Source organism: Phoenix dactylifera, chromosome 16 (assembly GCF_051530095.1).
Source record: "Phoenix dactylifera cultivar Ajwa chromosome 16, Ajwa_hap1_PhDact_Kaust_v1.1, whole genome shotgun sequence".
Lineage (NCBI taxonomy): Eukaryota > Viridiplantae > Streptophyta > Magnoliopsida > Arecales > Arecaceae > Phoenix > Phoenix dactylifera.
Genome location: NC_143205.1, coordinates 22,741,336 through 22,756,503, shown reverse-complemented (window position 1 = coordinate 22,756,503; position 15,168 = coordinate 22,741,336). Strand labels below are relative to the sequence as shown.

Sequence of the window (15,168 nt, the reverse complement as noted above, 5' to 3'; positions counted from 1 at the left end):
GAACATTCGAGTTGTATGCAGAATGAATTTTCGAACAGAAATGCCTGGGAAAAAAAGAAATAACTGATTTCCAGTACAATAAAGCCTCCTTCGGTCAAATCAAACATTAAGCTCCACAATATTCATGCTCTTCTGGCTGAGCTCTTTAATCTTCATGGGTGGTTTTGTACCCCTCTAGTGAGACCTCGAGGAAAATAATTAGCAAATTGCTGTGGCCGATGTACTTGAATGTTCATGCCTTGTATGGTTTCCCTGAAATTTCTTTCTGAGAAATTGTCACGAGGGTTTGTCCGTCTTCCATCTATTCTTGCCGCCACAAAACACACCTTCGAGGCTAAGGAACATCGCTGAAATCTTCTCAAACATTACTTTTAAGATTCTGATAATTCTGACAAGCATGATACACAACAAGATTGATACAGGAGGTAAAGTAGTTGCCTGATGTTCTCAAAAATAAACCGACCTGTTCTGGATACAAGCCATGAACATACAAGTAACAACAACAGTTTTCCATTGAAACATCAGTCATCCAACAACTGTGAGAGAACAAGACCAGACATGACAAAACCGAGTAATACCTTTGCAACAGCAGCTTGGATGCACCATAGTTACATAATTTAGCCATCAACTTTACGATGGCAAATGCACCTCAAACCTAAGATGTAACTGTCTCCGTTTTTCTCAATTTCCCGTTGTCTAGCAGGCTCTATCTTCTGATTACGCCATGCAACCTCAAACCTGAGATGTAACTGTTCCATTTTTCTCAATTTCCCGTTGTCTAGCACGCTCCATCTTCCGTTTACGCCATTCTTCAAGAGCTGAAGCCACAAAATATGTTAAGCAGTTGCAAATAGCTATGAAAAGAGTATTTACATTGATTACATTCACAGAACATTAGAAGCCGGTATTAACAAAGATCTGCTCCAAACCAATTATATGGCACCAAGATAGATTACTTTCTGTGGAAACAGAAAATCTTCCACACAAAATCTGGCAATAACAAGATGTCACCACGTCAATTTTAAAAAAAACAGAAGAAGTATCCAATCAGGAATTGAATTAACAATTCAAATCATCAGAATTTGCTGAAACTGCATGATAGATCATACAATAAGCATAAAACAAAAGGCTTGAGGACAACATTGTATTGATGAACAGAAGAGACATTCAAATTGTACCAGTTAATATATTATCTGATTACAAACATCAGATAATATAATGCTACTATTTGTACAGATATACATATATAGTTTGCTGATCTGCAAAGAAGAGCAAGATCACACACACACACACATGTACTTCTTTCATTGAGTTAAGAAGACATTTAACCTGCTTGCTGGGTGCATTGAATGTTGGTCATCAGACTCATTGATGGAACAGACATCCATATCTGCCTAAAAATTAAAGAATAATATTACTTTTTTGAAAAAAATATGTGAAGTGGGATGGATTGGCTGATAATGTAATTCCTTTTTTCTTGGATCATACTTCGAGATTGATCATTATCAAAATTACCTGTAACTCATATTTGTTTTGAAGTTTGAACAGAATATCTGGTCCAGTTTTGCCCTAGATTTTTTTTTTTTTTTTCGCTTTGAGTAAAGTTTGGATCCTACCAGCATTCTACCTAACAGATATATGTAAATTCTGAAGGTTCAGGAGAAATGCTTTATGGTAAAATATAACTCACTTGGCATGTGAATGAAAACCTAGGAATTTAACCACATGTATTTGTAAGATAAGTAATGTAGACCAATTTACATGCAAAGCATTACATATGCTTTGCTGATGGGAGTATTTACACACTTTTTCCATTGATATAAAAAATGTTCAGAATTCCAGCACATCAAAATATTCTCAGAAGCTGTTGGAATCAAAAGGAATCACTTTTTCCTCTTAGTGAAGTATACATATAAGCTTCACAGGCCAGCAGTTAAAATAAGAAATAATTAGAATTGTCCTATATGAAGGAATGTTGCTTATAAAACATCTTAGGAAGCAAGGCCAATAATGGCTGTCGAAAATCAGTCAAGGAAACTCAGATAATCACCTTTCTGGCTGTTGGCATCATTCATTGCTCTGAGATCTTTCAACCTCTTCGACAGACCAACTGCAGCAGTCTGCTTTGGTACTTGCTGTATCTCAGTCGCTGATTCGTTGAATGCTTCTTGCTCAATTTCTTTAATCTAAATCAGATGTGAAGAAGAAGGTTCCAGTTTAGTGATGTCCAATACCAAGGAAAGGAACCTTCATGAAACCAATTCCATACTTACTCTCTTAATTAATTCCACAGGTTCCATAGCACGACGTATCTCTTCAGACTCCAAGATGTATCTAAGTTGTGCTGCAACAATAAATGATGAAGTTTCGATTAGTACACGAGAAAATTATTAAACTCATTGCACAATGATTGCTGTCTGCTAAACTAAAAGAAATTTTTCATAAAAATCATATTTTGGTCCAAATTGAAGCTCTCAACTCTTCTTGCGATAGAACTATCGCCGCCTTCTTCATATCCTCTTCAACATTTGAATAAATCTTACCTTTCATATTCCTTTTTACTGATGTCTACACCTTAGATTTCTTCATATTTGATCCAAACTGAAACTCTTAGGACTCTTCCTGTGATAGAACTATCGCCTTCTTCATATCCTCTTTTTGTGAATGAGGAAGCTATCCTCTATTTCCTTTTCCACATTCTCTCTCTCTCTCTCTCTCTCTCTCTCTCTCTCACACACACACACACACACACACACACACACACACACACACACACATGCAAACACAGGCGCTACAGACATCTTTTAAGCATGCAAGTACATACCCATTTTTCATGCCCAAGTCAAATACTTATTGTGTTCATAACAAGATCAAAGACCTCCATACCCACTAATATTATCTTAGTATGAGCCAGCTCAAGTTAAATCTGGATAGCTGACACTACTCCACTCCAGTCAATCTTCAGCACTGCCTCAAACTTAATCAAGTTTATAACATAGCTCATAATCTTTAAAATATATTCGTGGAATTACCATATACCTGACACAGTGCTCAAGCAAATGGTACCTATAGTAACTAAATATATGTAGCTAGCGGTCCTCATTACCATTTCCTAGACGAATGCCTAACCATATAATTTTTTTTTCAAAAAAGTTAATTTTCTGCATTTGAAATAACGAAAGTCATTATATGTCCATCTATAGACTGCCTACACAAGTTTGCAGAAGGATTGATCAATGGACACAGGCATTCTTTTGGAAAAGGAAAGATACGATTAGTGGCTTCAAATGCTTGGCAAGCTGGGATGTTGTATGCAATATTAGCTCATCACAACTCGGTAACAGCCATTATTGTGAGGGTCAAAGGAGTGATAAGGAAATCCCAAAATCTTGGAGTGATAAGGTTGCATATCCTCACAATATTTCTGTTATCAGTGGAGAGAATTTGAGTGATAAAGAAGACCCAAGGTCAGCAAATTCAAACCAAAAGACAATCCAACAAGATGTGGAAATATCGCATGGAATAACAGCAAATCAGTCAAGAATATCGGATCCAAACCAATCCAGCCATCTTTGGAGGAATGCACCAAACCAACTTCAAGTCCAGGTGCTTACTAACCATATCAGTCAAAGATAGCAAGAAATTCAAAGGGATTTCTCAAGCATAGGAAGAGCACAACTTCTGCAGATATTTTGTCAATTTGTTATATTTGTTACGCATTGCTTTATTTAAAGAGATACTCTTGTATTGCATTTTGCTCACATTGGAAAGAACAACCAGAAGAGAAATAAAACAGTTTTCTTATCCAGTTCCATATTTTCTTCTTGGTATCAGAGCCATTGTGAGCACTCTGCACATTACAGCTCTTCCACCATGACCACTCTTTCTCTTAATGTTGGCAATTTCATTACCCTCAGACTCACCCCCAGCCAATTATCCCTTATGGCGTGAACAAGCCTTGGCTCTAACAGAAAGCCAAGAACTGGTTGGTCATCTTACTAATGAAGATCCAGCACCCACCAAATATACCACTCCAAATCCAAACACCATCACAGATGCAGAAACCCAGACACCAACACTGACAGATGCATTCATCGCTTGGCGAAAGTCTGATCGTCTTCTTCGTGGGTGGTCATCGGGACACTCTCAGAAAAAGCTCTCGGACTCGTTGTTGGGCTAGATACAGCCCACTCTGTATGGGAAGCTCTCAAAAATGCATATGCCCAAGATTCACAAGAGTGCGAATTTACACTACGCCAACAAGTGACGTACTTGCGACAAGAAGATGATAAAACCATTGGAGAACACATTCGCATCTTCAAAGGCTTATGTGATAGTCTCGCAGCCATTGGAAAACCTGTTTCTGACAAAGAAAAGGTTTTCTGCCTTCTTACTAGTCTTGGTCCTCAATATGAGACCTTCACAACTACCATGTTAAAGCCACCAAGACCATCATATTCTGAACTGGTATCACAAGTGCAAACTTTGGATCAACGACGCAGCTGGTTTTCTAGTAACACAGATATCACAGCTCAGCAATTTTCTCCTCAAATGGCGTTCTATGGCCAACAACATCGTTCCCAGCAACAATCTTCCTCAGGATATCGAGGAAACTCACAACAATTCATGTCCACTGGACGTGGATTCTATGCACAACAACCTAGAGACCGCAACAGAGACCTCTCAGGTAACTCTACTCCCAACACTAAGCAACAACATCCTCCGTCACCCGGTGAACGTCGCATGACCTCTGACGAAAGAAGTCTATATCGCGAAGAACGGTGCCAGTACTGTGGGACAATGGGTTATATTGCAAAGATTTGCTGGTGGCTGCCCAAGAAGCCCACTCAACGTGAAGAGATCCCTCAAGCCCTCGCAGCTCTTACCTTGGACAACACTATTTCAGATACCGAGTGGACATCAGACACCGGTGCATCTAACCACATGACAGGTAAGCCAGGTATGTTAACCAATATCCGCAATTACTTGGGCTCTGACTCGGTTCTTATTGGAGATGTCTCTTCTTTGCAAATTCTTGGTATTGGTGATACTTGCATAAAACAAGAAACTACTAGTTTACCTCTTCACAATGTACTGCTTGTTCCACATTTAACGAAAAATTTGTTGTCTGTCAGATTGGAATATTGTGTGGCTGACAGAGTGGGCTTGGAACTACTATAAAGCTCATGCAAGATGGAGGTTAATAATTCGGTCTGCTTATTGCTCAGAAGGAAGTTAGGAACTAGGGCATGTCAAGGTTCCCAAGGTTTGTTGTCTATATGGAAGAACATTACAAGAGCTTGCAAGCTTTTAGGAATTGCCTAGTTTTTAGAACAGGCAATGGAGAGAATGTTAGATTCTTAGCAGGATCAACAGCTTGGGGACATGCCTCTTAATTCTTACTTCCCTATATGCCACACACACAGGGTGAATCTAAAAGTGGCCTCGTGTTGGAAATGGAGGGAGATAAAGTGGAATCTAGACTTCATTACACACTGAACCAGGTAGCAGATAAAGATCTAGATCAACTCCAGGTTTTGCTGAGGTATACCGGGCTTTCTAGGGCAGCAGATAGACCTTTGTGGAAGCTCATGCCAAACAAGCTGATGAACACCAGGCTTTCAAGGGCAGCAGATAGACCTTTGTGGAAGCTTACGCCAAACAAAGTCTATTCACTATCATCCTTCTACAAGTTCCTTATCAAGGTGGATTGTTATGTCGTTACTCTAAAGCCCTTTAAAATGAGGCAGCGCTGGAAAAGATTAAAATATTCCCTTGGCAAGCGTATAAAAAAGAGAGAGAGAGAAAGAAAGAAAAGACTTAATAGAAAGGAAAAATTAGGAAACTACTGAAACTTCGGAAAGCTTGTGATCAGCTTGAATTAGCTATCTGCTGGCAGATGCAGAGAGAAAGGAAAAATCGAGTCTTTCTTGCCAAAAAGAAGTCCAACACCACCGTTCTTTTTGCTGCCGTTCTTCTCTTTGAGGACTGGGAGTCTGGGAGCCTCTGTAGCTCTAAAGAGATCAATGGACACAAGGAGCTTAATTTGTGTTTTAGTAGTGTTCTTGCCAATTTATGCTTTTCTTTTTTAACCTCCTCTTCTTTTTTCAATAAATGGTGGGAGTAGTTCGTTACCCCTCCATCATTACACCTCAAAGAAAACGCAGAAAATCAGAACTAAATGGTTCTCAGAAGCAAATTTTCACAGGATAATCTTATATTACACCAAAGAACCATATTTATGTTGATTTCTTACCATTTTTCAACGCTCAAAGAAATTTAATTATCCGACATTGGTCAAAATCATGGTTCCACAACGGAATCCAATAAAAAAGAAACAAAGAAATTCCTCTACCTATCGAACAAATGAGTAAATAATCTATCAAAACGAAAGTAAGAGAAGAGAAGCCACGGATACCTACCGGCGTCGAACTGACGGGCTCCGGCGCTTCTCCGGTTGGAGACGCCGACGAAGCCTTGGAGAAGAAGGAGGGCGGCGATTAGATTAATGAAGCAGACGACGATGGTGGCGTTCTTGAACGAGATCCTCATCTTCCTCGCCTGCTGGCCCTCCATCGATCGAGACGACGACTATCTTCCCCACAAGAAAAACCCCAACCCCAACCCTAAACACAATCCCAACCCTAACCCCAGGGAGCGGTCGAAAAAATTGCCGGCGGATCTCAAGTTACTCCGGCCGCCGTTGATGGAGAGGGTCGGTAAGGAGGCGCGGCTTTGCCGTTCGGTTCCGAACTGGAGCTAATAAAGTGGCCGGGGGCCGATCAGCTGTCAACCACTAAACCCACTTGGGTCTGGTTAATTTCCGTCGAAAATATTTAAGTTTGTCGATTAGCCAAAAAATAATAATAAAACAATTGGCGTCATTTTGCCAAGCCCCAACGGACCCACATAGGCTACCGCTTCCTCCCATAATTCTACCACTTTTTTTGGTTCCTAGTTGCTAACCGTTTTATTAGAGCTTAACCATGCATAATGGAAGGTGAAACCCTAGTATCGGGGATGATGACTATTTATTTGTTTGTTTGTTTGTTTTTCTAGAAGACAAACAGCTAATGTTTGTTGATGTGTTTGCGAAATTTTTATCTTATCGTAAATATTATCATATGGAAAAAAATAATAGGATGATATTGCTGCACGTAACATGTTGGATAATAAGAAAGGAATTTTTTTATATTATTCACGAAATTAACTGAACGAAGTGATCCGCGTTCGACGAGTAAGAATGTAGAGGTGGATTTGTAATAAAAACTAAAAATAATGGAGAAAATATAGTTACACTAGAGATGTAGGAACTGCTATTTATTTGTTATAGCATGATGAAAAATTAATTAATTAGAAGTTTATGTGGGCATGCGCTAGAAAGACTTCACATGCTTTCGCAAGAAAAGGTGTTAGAATATGATAGATGAATAAGAAAGGAGAAGAGGGCTAATGCAAAATGCATCAAAGTTGTTAGTAATTATTCTTCAAAATGTTAGCAATTGTTCTGTGAAATGAATTATGCCTCTCCAACCTAGAAAAAAAAAGCGGCCAAAAAAATAAAATAAAAAGAGAATGGGCACTAAAAAGAAATGATTGGTGAAGAAAGTTTTCCCTGGCACACCGTCTCTATTTTGAAAACAGAATGCAATCCTACTTTAATTCCAAATAAGTCATTTTGATGGTTCAGCTTTCTTTCTTCTTCTCTTTTTTCGTTCAAAACAAATATTAAGTCTAAATTTTAAAATAAAAAAAGGTGGTAAATTGTCCTCCTTGAAATTGAATTGGGGTGGCAGGAGCAAGTTCATCCTTGGCTCAGATGGTGTCACTCTTTGCCACTTGGGCAAGGGCAAAAAAGAATGGAGATGATATCCAGTTAGAATTAATTCCCTAAAAACGAGATAGGTATAGAATAGAAAAGGTGAAGATTAGATCCGTCTAATCTCAAAAATGGAAGAAGAAAGAAAGTAGAAAATTTTGATTTGGGTGGCAGGGCTGGTACATGGTGATGCTTATGTTTCTTGGGACTGGTATCCTTTTAAAATAATTACTTGCACCTGCAGAAACTTCCCTAGACCAGCGAAAACAGTTTATAATATATATGTATGTATGTATGTATGTATGTATGTATGTATGTATGTATGTATGTATGTATGTATGTATGTATGTATGTATGTATGTATGTATGTATGTATGTATGTATGTATGTATGTATATGTATATGTATATATGTATGTATGCATGCATGCGACGATTAAGTCTCCCCCTTATCTTCTCAACCATCACAAATCTAATTGCTGAACAAATGGCAATCGCGTGGGAGTCCTTTTACTCTCTCTCTCTCTCTCGCCTGACATCCTCCAATGAAGGATCGCAGTCAATGAAAAAAAAAATCACCTGTCTTAGCTCAATCTTGCTAACCATGGCTAACAACAGGGTGTCATCCGATAAGGTAGCACAAAGTTGTCCAAATTGATCATCCTGAGAGAGAGAGAGAGAGAGAGGCGGAGAAAACTGACTTTGCTTAATATTTATCCGTAAAGTGGCTTTCTTGGGGAAAAGAGATGGTGGAAACATAGTGACCGTAGTGTGTGTCACGATCTATGGAAGCATGTGGAAGTGGAGAAAATGGTTTGTGGACCCAGAATCCATGGATTCTCTATAGAAAATACAAAAGACAGAGATACGATGACTCAAGGGAAATGGATGTTGCACTAAAGTAGCATCATCTTTTGAGACAACTGAATAGATCTAAGTTATGGAAGCTTAGAGAAGTTGATTAAAGTAGACCTCTCAGTATGGGTCGAACTGCTTTACAAAGCTATGCTCGTTGCCTTTGTACCCGTTGATTCCGGATATTGTTTATTTTCCAAACACGCAAGATCAGGCTCTTCTAGATGAAAATGAATAGCCTGCAAGTTTACTAGTATCAAAAATTCAGAAGAGAAGATAAGTTAGATGTTTAATGCTCAAAAATGATCGTCACCTCGTTGATCGTGATTGTAAATGGGGACCGATGATCAGTATTCTCTTTCGGTGCAAGAAAGAGAGCTCGTCGCCATTCTTAGCCAGTAGATCTCGAGGTGTGATCAGACTTGGTATTAGCATTCTTAGTGAGAACTGACGAGTTAACGCAGAAAGCAGAGGATGCTGTCTGATTCTCATGTTCCTCTCCTACCGACCGATCCTCTGTAGTTGTCTATTCATCTCGATGTTCTGGTTCTAATCAAGATACATGGAGCCTAGCCAGTTTTGCAACTGGGGACAGACATCGGAGAGGATCCTAGACGAGTACAACTACATTTTTATGGAATCTTTAGTCGTGAAATAGATTCTGCTATCTTGGCATGTAAAGGACTGTCATGATGCTTTTTCCCAAGCATGTATCCCGGAGGACAAAACAGCCAATTACTAGCCAGCCAGTGAAGCAGGATATGACCTCTCAGCAATTCCATTCATGGACTTCTAAAATTTTTGATGAATTGTATTATATCTCTGCTGGATTTACTGCAAGGAATAGTAAGTATAGTGCCTGAGGCTCTAAAGTACACATACATATACCCAAAACAGATTGAAGGAAAAAAAAAAGAAGCTGCAACCACACATGCATATAACCGAAACAGATAAACAAAAAAAACCTTTTTTTTTTTTTGGGTGGCAACGGAGGCAGTGAGAAACTTTCCCCGATTTTATTAAAAGATTAACAATGTGTTGCATATATGGGAAGGAGAAAAGGAGTAAATTTTACGTAAGGAGTTTAGGAAGGTATTGCGTCAAACATATTTATGATTATCTATCATTTTTGCAGTGCAGAGATTTTCTCATTAGCGGAAGGTTTGAAGAGTTTTTTTGGAGTCCTGTATTGGCGAAGGCTTTTCGTTTAAGAAAGATACTCGCATTCCTTTCTTTCCTTCCGGATTTGCCAATTGAGTATGAACTCATCCCAAACTCTTCTCCAAGGCGCTTGTACCTACTGTCTCCTCCATGAATTCCAGAGATCATGGATGCTAGAAGGTCTTCCATTCGTATTAAGAAGTTACAATATTGATTAATTATTTCTGGGACACCTTATATGAACAAATGATTTGCTGCTTTCGCCCTTGAACCACATAATGGTACATCCGCAATCTTTGAAGGCCTGACAATGAAACCAAGATCCTGTAAAGGTAAATTTCTCTCCTTAGGTGGAAGACTCACCTTGATTAATGCTGTCCTATCAGCTCTTCCCTCCAACCTCATATCAGTTTTCAAATTATCTAAATGGGCATACAATAGAATTGATAAAATGAAGCGCAGCTTCTTGTAAAGCGGACAAGACTCTATTGCTGGATTTCACCGGGAGTGTGTTTGCAGAGACAAGAAAGGAGGAGGTTTGGGATCAAAAACTTGGCTTCCATGAATCGATCTTTGTTGGCTAAATGCGCATGGAAGTTGCTAAAAAGGCTGAATTCTCCTTGGTCAAATATGATTTTGCATGCACACCGCACCAGAAGGAGGCCAGGTATGCACACTAAAAAATCTTTAAAGTTTCTCTCGCCTATTTGGAAAGACATTAGTTGAGATCTTGGTGCCTTTCGGAACTGCACATCTTTTAAGCTAGAGAATGAGAATAACATTCATTTTTTGGAAGACCCTTCGGTACAGTCCATCACATTAGCTTCTCTCCTTGCAGTTTTGTATGTTAAAGCCACTAAAAGAAATGCTGCTGTGGCATTTTATTGGAATCGGTTCGCATTCAAGTGAAATATAAAACTTCAAGGTTCACTCACCTTAGTTGAATCCAATCAACTAGAGCTTCTGTTGGATCTTCTTTCTCATATCGGACCATCTAGAGATTTAGATGAACCATTATGGAAGCTGACAAAGAATGGTATCTTCTCAGTTCGTTCCTTCTACGGATTCATTAATTCAGGTGGTGTTCTCCCTTCTTTCTACAAAGTTATTTGGAAAAAACCGGTACCTGAGTAAAATTTTCCTATGGTTGGCACTGAAAAACAAACTTCATACGAGAGAAATTCTAGCAAGAAAATATGGCTATAAGTTCAGGTTGTCCTCTATGTGGAGCAAATGTAGAGACTATATCCCATCTATTTACTAAGTGCCTCTTTTTAAGGGGTATTTGGTTTGTAGTGAAGCTGTACCTAAAAATTCAAGGATGGCCATCTCATTTTATTGACTTATGGACTTCTTGGAGGAAGAAAAAAAAAATATGCAGCTTTTAAAAGAATATGGAATTAGTTAATCATTGCTCTTTGCTGGCAAATTTGGCGTGAGAAAAACTCAAGAATTGTCCTAAGGAAAATATCTTTAGTCAGATGTTGTACCTTTATTTTAGTTTCTTTTTCTCCTAATTACCATCACTGTAAATCTTTGTAACTTTTTATCTCTTCAATAAATTTAGGGGGAAGCTCTTTGCTTCCTCCGTTACTCAAAAAAAAAAAGAAAAAAGAGTTCCTATAAAGATTCAAGCTGTCTTGATTCATGAAGAGAGAGCAGGCCGGAAATTTAACATTCCAATTAATCATTCTCCAATTTGGTTTAGTAGCTCTATGGACAAGCTCTTGTTTGCAACGCTAATCTTATGAAATTCTTAGGCTACAGATATTTACGAGGCCATGGCATGTGGTTTGAGTTTTTATAGTTGCACTGGTTTTCTTTGTCTCAAGCAGGTCCGGACATTTGTCCCTGTTCCAGAAATAATTCAGACTAACCGCAGTATGTTTATAGATTTCCATAGACCCAGTTCAGATGAAATAATTGTTCCTTTCAGATCCAACTTCTTCTGTCGAGCATTATTACTATAGATTCTGAACCCTTTCCAGTGAGACATGGCAAATCAGAGTCATGGCCTCAATCTTCCTCATTAAGATTAATAAGAAAAGGGAAACACAAGAACGAAAGCTCATTTTCCCAACAAAAGTGGCTCCTTTTCCATTAGAATTAAATGTCTGAATTACTATACAAAATATCAAAATCTAAGCAAGCTTCTTCATCACCAACTTTTCTATTGAGAGAGGGCTCTTCCCTTCCTTTTTATCTTTTTTTTTTCTTTTCTTTTCTTTTTTTTTTTTTTTTTTTGTGGGTGGGGGGTTGCGTTAGGGAACAAATAAATAGAATATCAAGATGATTTTTTTTAGAAACCATAATTTGGTCATTTCGATTAAGATATATATTTTTTTAAATCGGGCAGTTTTTTGAGATCTACAATGTGACACCCACCCTTTAGAGCGATGCTCCTAGTGATCGAGCTTAAATTCCATTACTTGGGGCTTAGAACAGGCGAATCAAATTAAAAATTTTCTTTTCGGTTAAAAAATGAAAATCAATTTTATTTCTATGGGTGCTATCTATTTTAGAAAAGAATGTCCTATAAAAATTAAGAAAAGAAATCCAACACAAATTATATAAGTGTAGACCCCATCATTATAAATAAAGGCTATATATCTCATTTTTTTATCATAAATGAAAGAAAAAAAAGACTTAAGTTTTAATTTTGCAATTCTTCTACTTCTAATTTTCTTTTGAAAGATTCGAGTTGAGTGGATTGAGGAAAACCTTCGTTCTTCCCGATCGGATATTTGCTTGATTTGTTTCCTCTTTCCAGACTCTGTCAATGTCCTCCGCTATCCTCACTGCATCCAAGGATGCACCAGAGAGCCCTCTCCTTGTGAACCCAACAGCGTAGAGCCCTGACTTCCCTTTCCACCCATTTGGGAATGGCTCGTTCGGAAATCCATCTTTGGAGAAGAAATCGCTGCCCTGCAAAGATAAAACCGAAAGAGCACACCTTTCAGCATACAGAGTAGGCAAAGGGTACCAAAGAGTCTTCAACTTCCTCTTTTAGTCAAATGTTCAAACTGTCACAAACTACCACAACTTCTTCTTCGTATCTCAATTCAATTGTTATTATATTGATTTTTTTAAGAAGCGCATATGAGGCGAAAGGAGTTTATGCCTCTGGAAACAAAACTTAATTCAGTCAAATCCAATGTCCTCCTATCCAACATCTCATAAAATTTAGAGGCGTCAGAACCCAACTTTCATAACTGTCCATTTTAACAGGACAATACAGAACGTGGAGAACAACATGAAGATTCTATATAAAAATTCTGAGCTCCGTAGCCAAATTTAATTAAAAAATATAAGAAAGGAGAAACATAACACATTATAAGAAATAAGATATTATTCAATTTATATTTTTTTTTTAAAAAAAAAGGGAGAAGAAAAAGAAGATGAGTGCACCTGCAACCATGAAGGAACATTGCTGCGGTAACCAGTAGCCATAATAACTGAATCCACGTTGAGGACTCGACCATCAACCAACTCAACTCTGCCATGCAAGAACCTCTTGATTCCAGGAACCACCCTTATTGCACCAGATTTAATTTTTCCCAATGCACCAATATCCAAAACAGGGGTCTTCCCCAGTGCGTGTTTGAGCTCCAAAGGACCTTCCGAAGGTCGCTTTAGGCCATACTTCTTTATATCTCCAAGTATCATCCATGATAGAGCCAATATGATCTTATCAGTCAGCCAGAGTGGGAACCATTTCATCAAGGCGACAGCTAACTCGAACGTTGATTTCCCGAGAACCTCCCTTGGTAGAACATGAACCTGCAGAGCAGATCAGAACTCTGTCAGCAAAAATAATACGCAAGGAGAAACCAAGCTAAAAAAGAGAAGTAATTTTACGGTTAGTTTTCTATAATTCACAGAGTAGAGTCTATGCTTCTCTCAGATGGTAGCTATCAGTTTGTGAGCCTTTCGTTATTATTAGTTTAAATGAAAAATTTCAGAAATTTGGTGATTTAGAGATGATGACTAACCGAGTCACGGACCACCATCGTCGGGAAGGCGTTGTGGTGGCAGAGATCAAGGCAGACTTCCATGCCGGAGTTGCCGCATCCCACCACCAACACCTGCTTCCCTCGGTAGGCCTCGCCGGACTTGTAGTCGCAGGCATGGATGACCTGACCACCGAATTCCTCCAATCCTTCCATCTCCGGCATCACACACTCTGCATTCTCCCCTGTGGCCACCACCAGCCACTGGCAAATGTACTCCACCTTGGTGTTCCTGCCTGCAGGCCCACCCCGCGAGACGACGGCTCTCACTCGCCACACACCACCCATCTCATCGTACCTCGCAGACTGGACAGTCACATGGAACTGTGGATTGAGCTCGAAGATCTTGGCATAGGACTCCAGATAGTCTATGAATTGCCTCTTGGTTGGGTACTCGGGGAAGTCGTCGGGGAAGGGGAGCTTGGGGAGCTGGCAGAATTGCCTGGGGAGGTGGAGCTTTAAGCGATCATAGGTGCGCTTTTGCCAGAGGGAGGCAATGCAGTCAGACCTCTCGAGGATGACGAAGGGAACGCCATGCTTCTTTAGGCATGCACCCACAGCCAGGCCCGAAGGACCAGCTCCGATGATAAGCGGGCCATGCACCCACTTGCATTTGCGCTCAAAATGACCGTCATGGTCGGACAAATGGGCCATGATCAGATAGCCAGGTGAAAAATGTATTGTGGTGCTCGTTTTCTAGAGTGAACTTTAGTAGAAGCAGCTCTAGCTTTTTCCAAGGATTATGTGATTAAATGGGAACATATGGAGGTTGATGAGCTAAAACGACGAGGCTTTCTATGTAGAGACTGAAGGGCACCAGACTACGACACGAGAGAAAGTTCTGCAATTGATGCAAATGGAGCTGGGACGCTAGAAATGGAGATAGGGAGGACAAAGGCAGCAGCGGAGGAAGTGAGGAGACGGAGCCTGTTGAGGTGTGAAAGGTAGAGGGGATGGGGCCGGGAGTTGTATAAATAGGTGGGCTGCCATGAGATCTGCATGTGGCGAGAGGGGTAGCTGATGCTTTCGAAACTTTATCAAATGAGCAAGAGTTCTCAGAAAATGACGAGCTTCTCCGTCTCTATCCATTTTTTAATATACTAGAAGGATATATGCATCTCAGTACGTCTCACTGAAACTTTTAGGAACATGATATCTCGGTAAGGTTTTATCCTTCTGATTTTCTGAAAGAGTAATAAGTTACCTTGGAATACCATTGGCAACCTTGCGCTCCTTGTTTTCTACTGTTGTATTGCAGACCGCAGGAACAAATGGGAGCTACCAGCCAAGCTCAGATGGACGTAATAAAGCATATTTACATGAA

The 15,168-nt window shown here is 39.4% G+C and overlaps 2 protein-coding genes across 2 annotated transcripts; both read right to left on the bottom strand.

Moving 5' to 3' along the window:
* Positions 1 to 413: 413 nt before the first annotated feature.
* On the bottom strand, positions 414 to 6,788 carry LOC103723564 (uncharacterized). The gene is made up of 4 exons (XM_008814517.5): positions 6,423 to 6,788; positions 2,274 to 2,344; positions 2,051 to 2,186; positions 414 to 818 (listed from the first exon to the last, which is right to left on the bottom strand). Exons 1-4 carry the CDS (start codon positions 6,574 to 6,576, stop codon positions 733 to 735), a joined length of 447 nt encoding a protein of 148 aa, XP_008812739.1. The 5' UTR covers positions 6,577 to 6,788; the 3' UTR covers positions 414 to 732.
* Positions 6,789 to 12,453: 5,665 nt separating this feature from the next.
* LOC103723572 (putative indole-3-pyruvate monooxygenase YUCCA5) lies at positions 12,454 to 14,586 on the bottom strand. Its single transcript, XM_039114951.3, has 3 exons — positions 13,827 to 14,586; positions 13,243 to 13,614; positions 12,454 to 12,759 (listed from the first exon to the last, which is right to left on the bottom strand). Exons 1-3 carry the CDS (start codon positions 14,496 to 14,498, stop codon positions 12,511 to 12,513), a joined length of 1,293 nt encoding a protein of 430 aa, XP_038970879.2. The 5' UTR covers positions 14,499 to 14,586; the 3' UTR covers positions 12,454 to 12,510.
* Between the last annotated feature and the right edge of the window lie 582 nt (positions 14,587 to 15,168).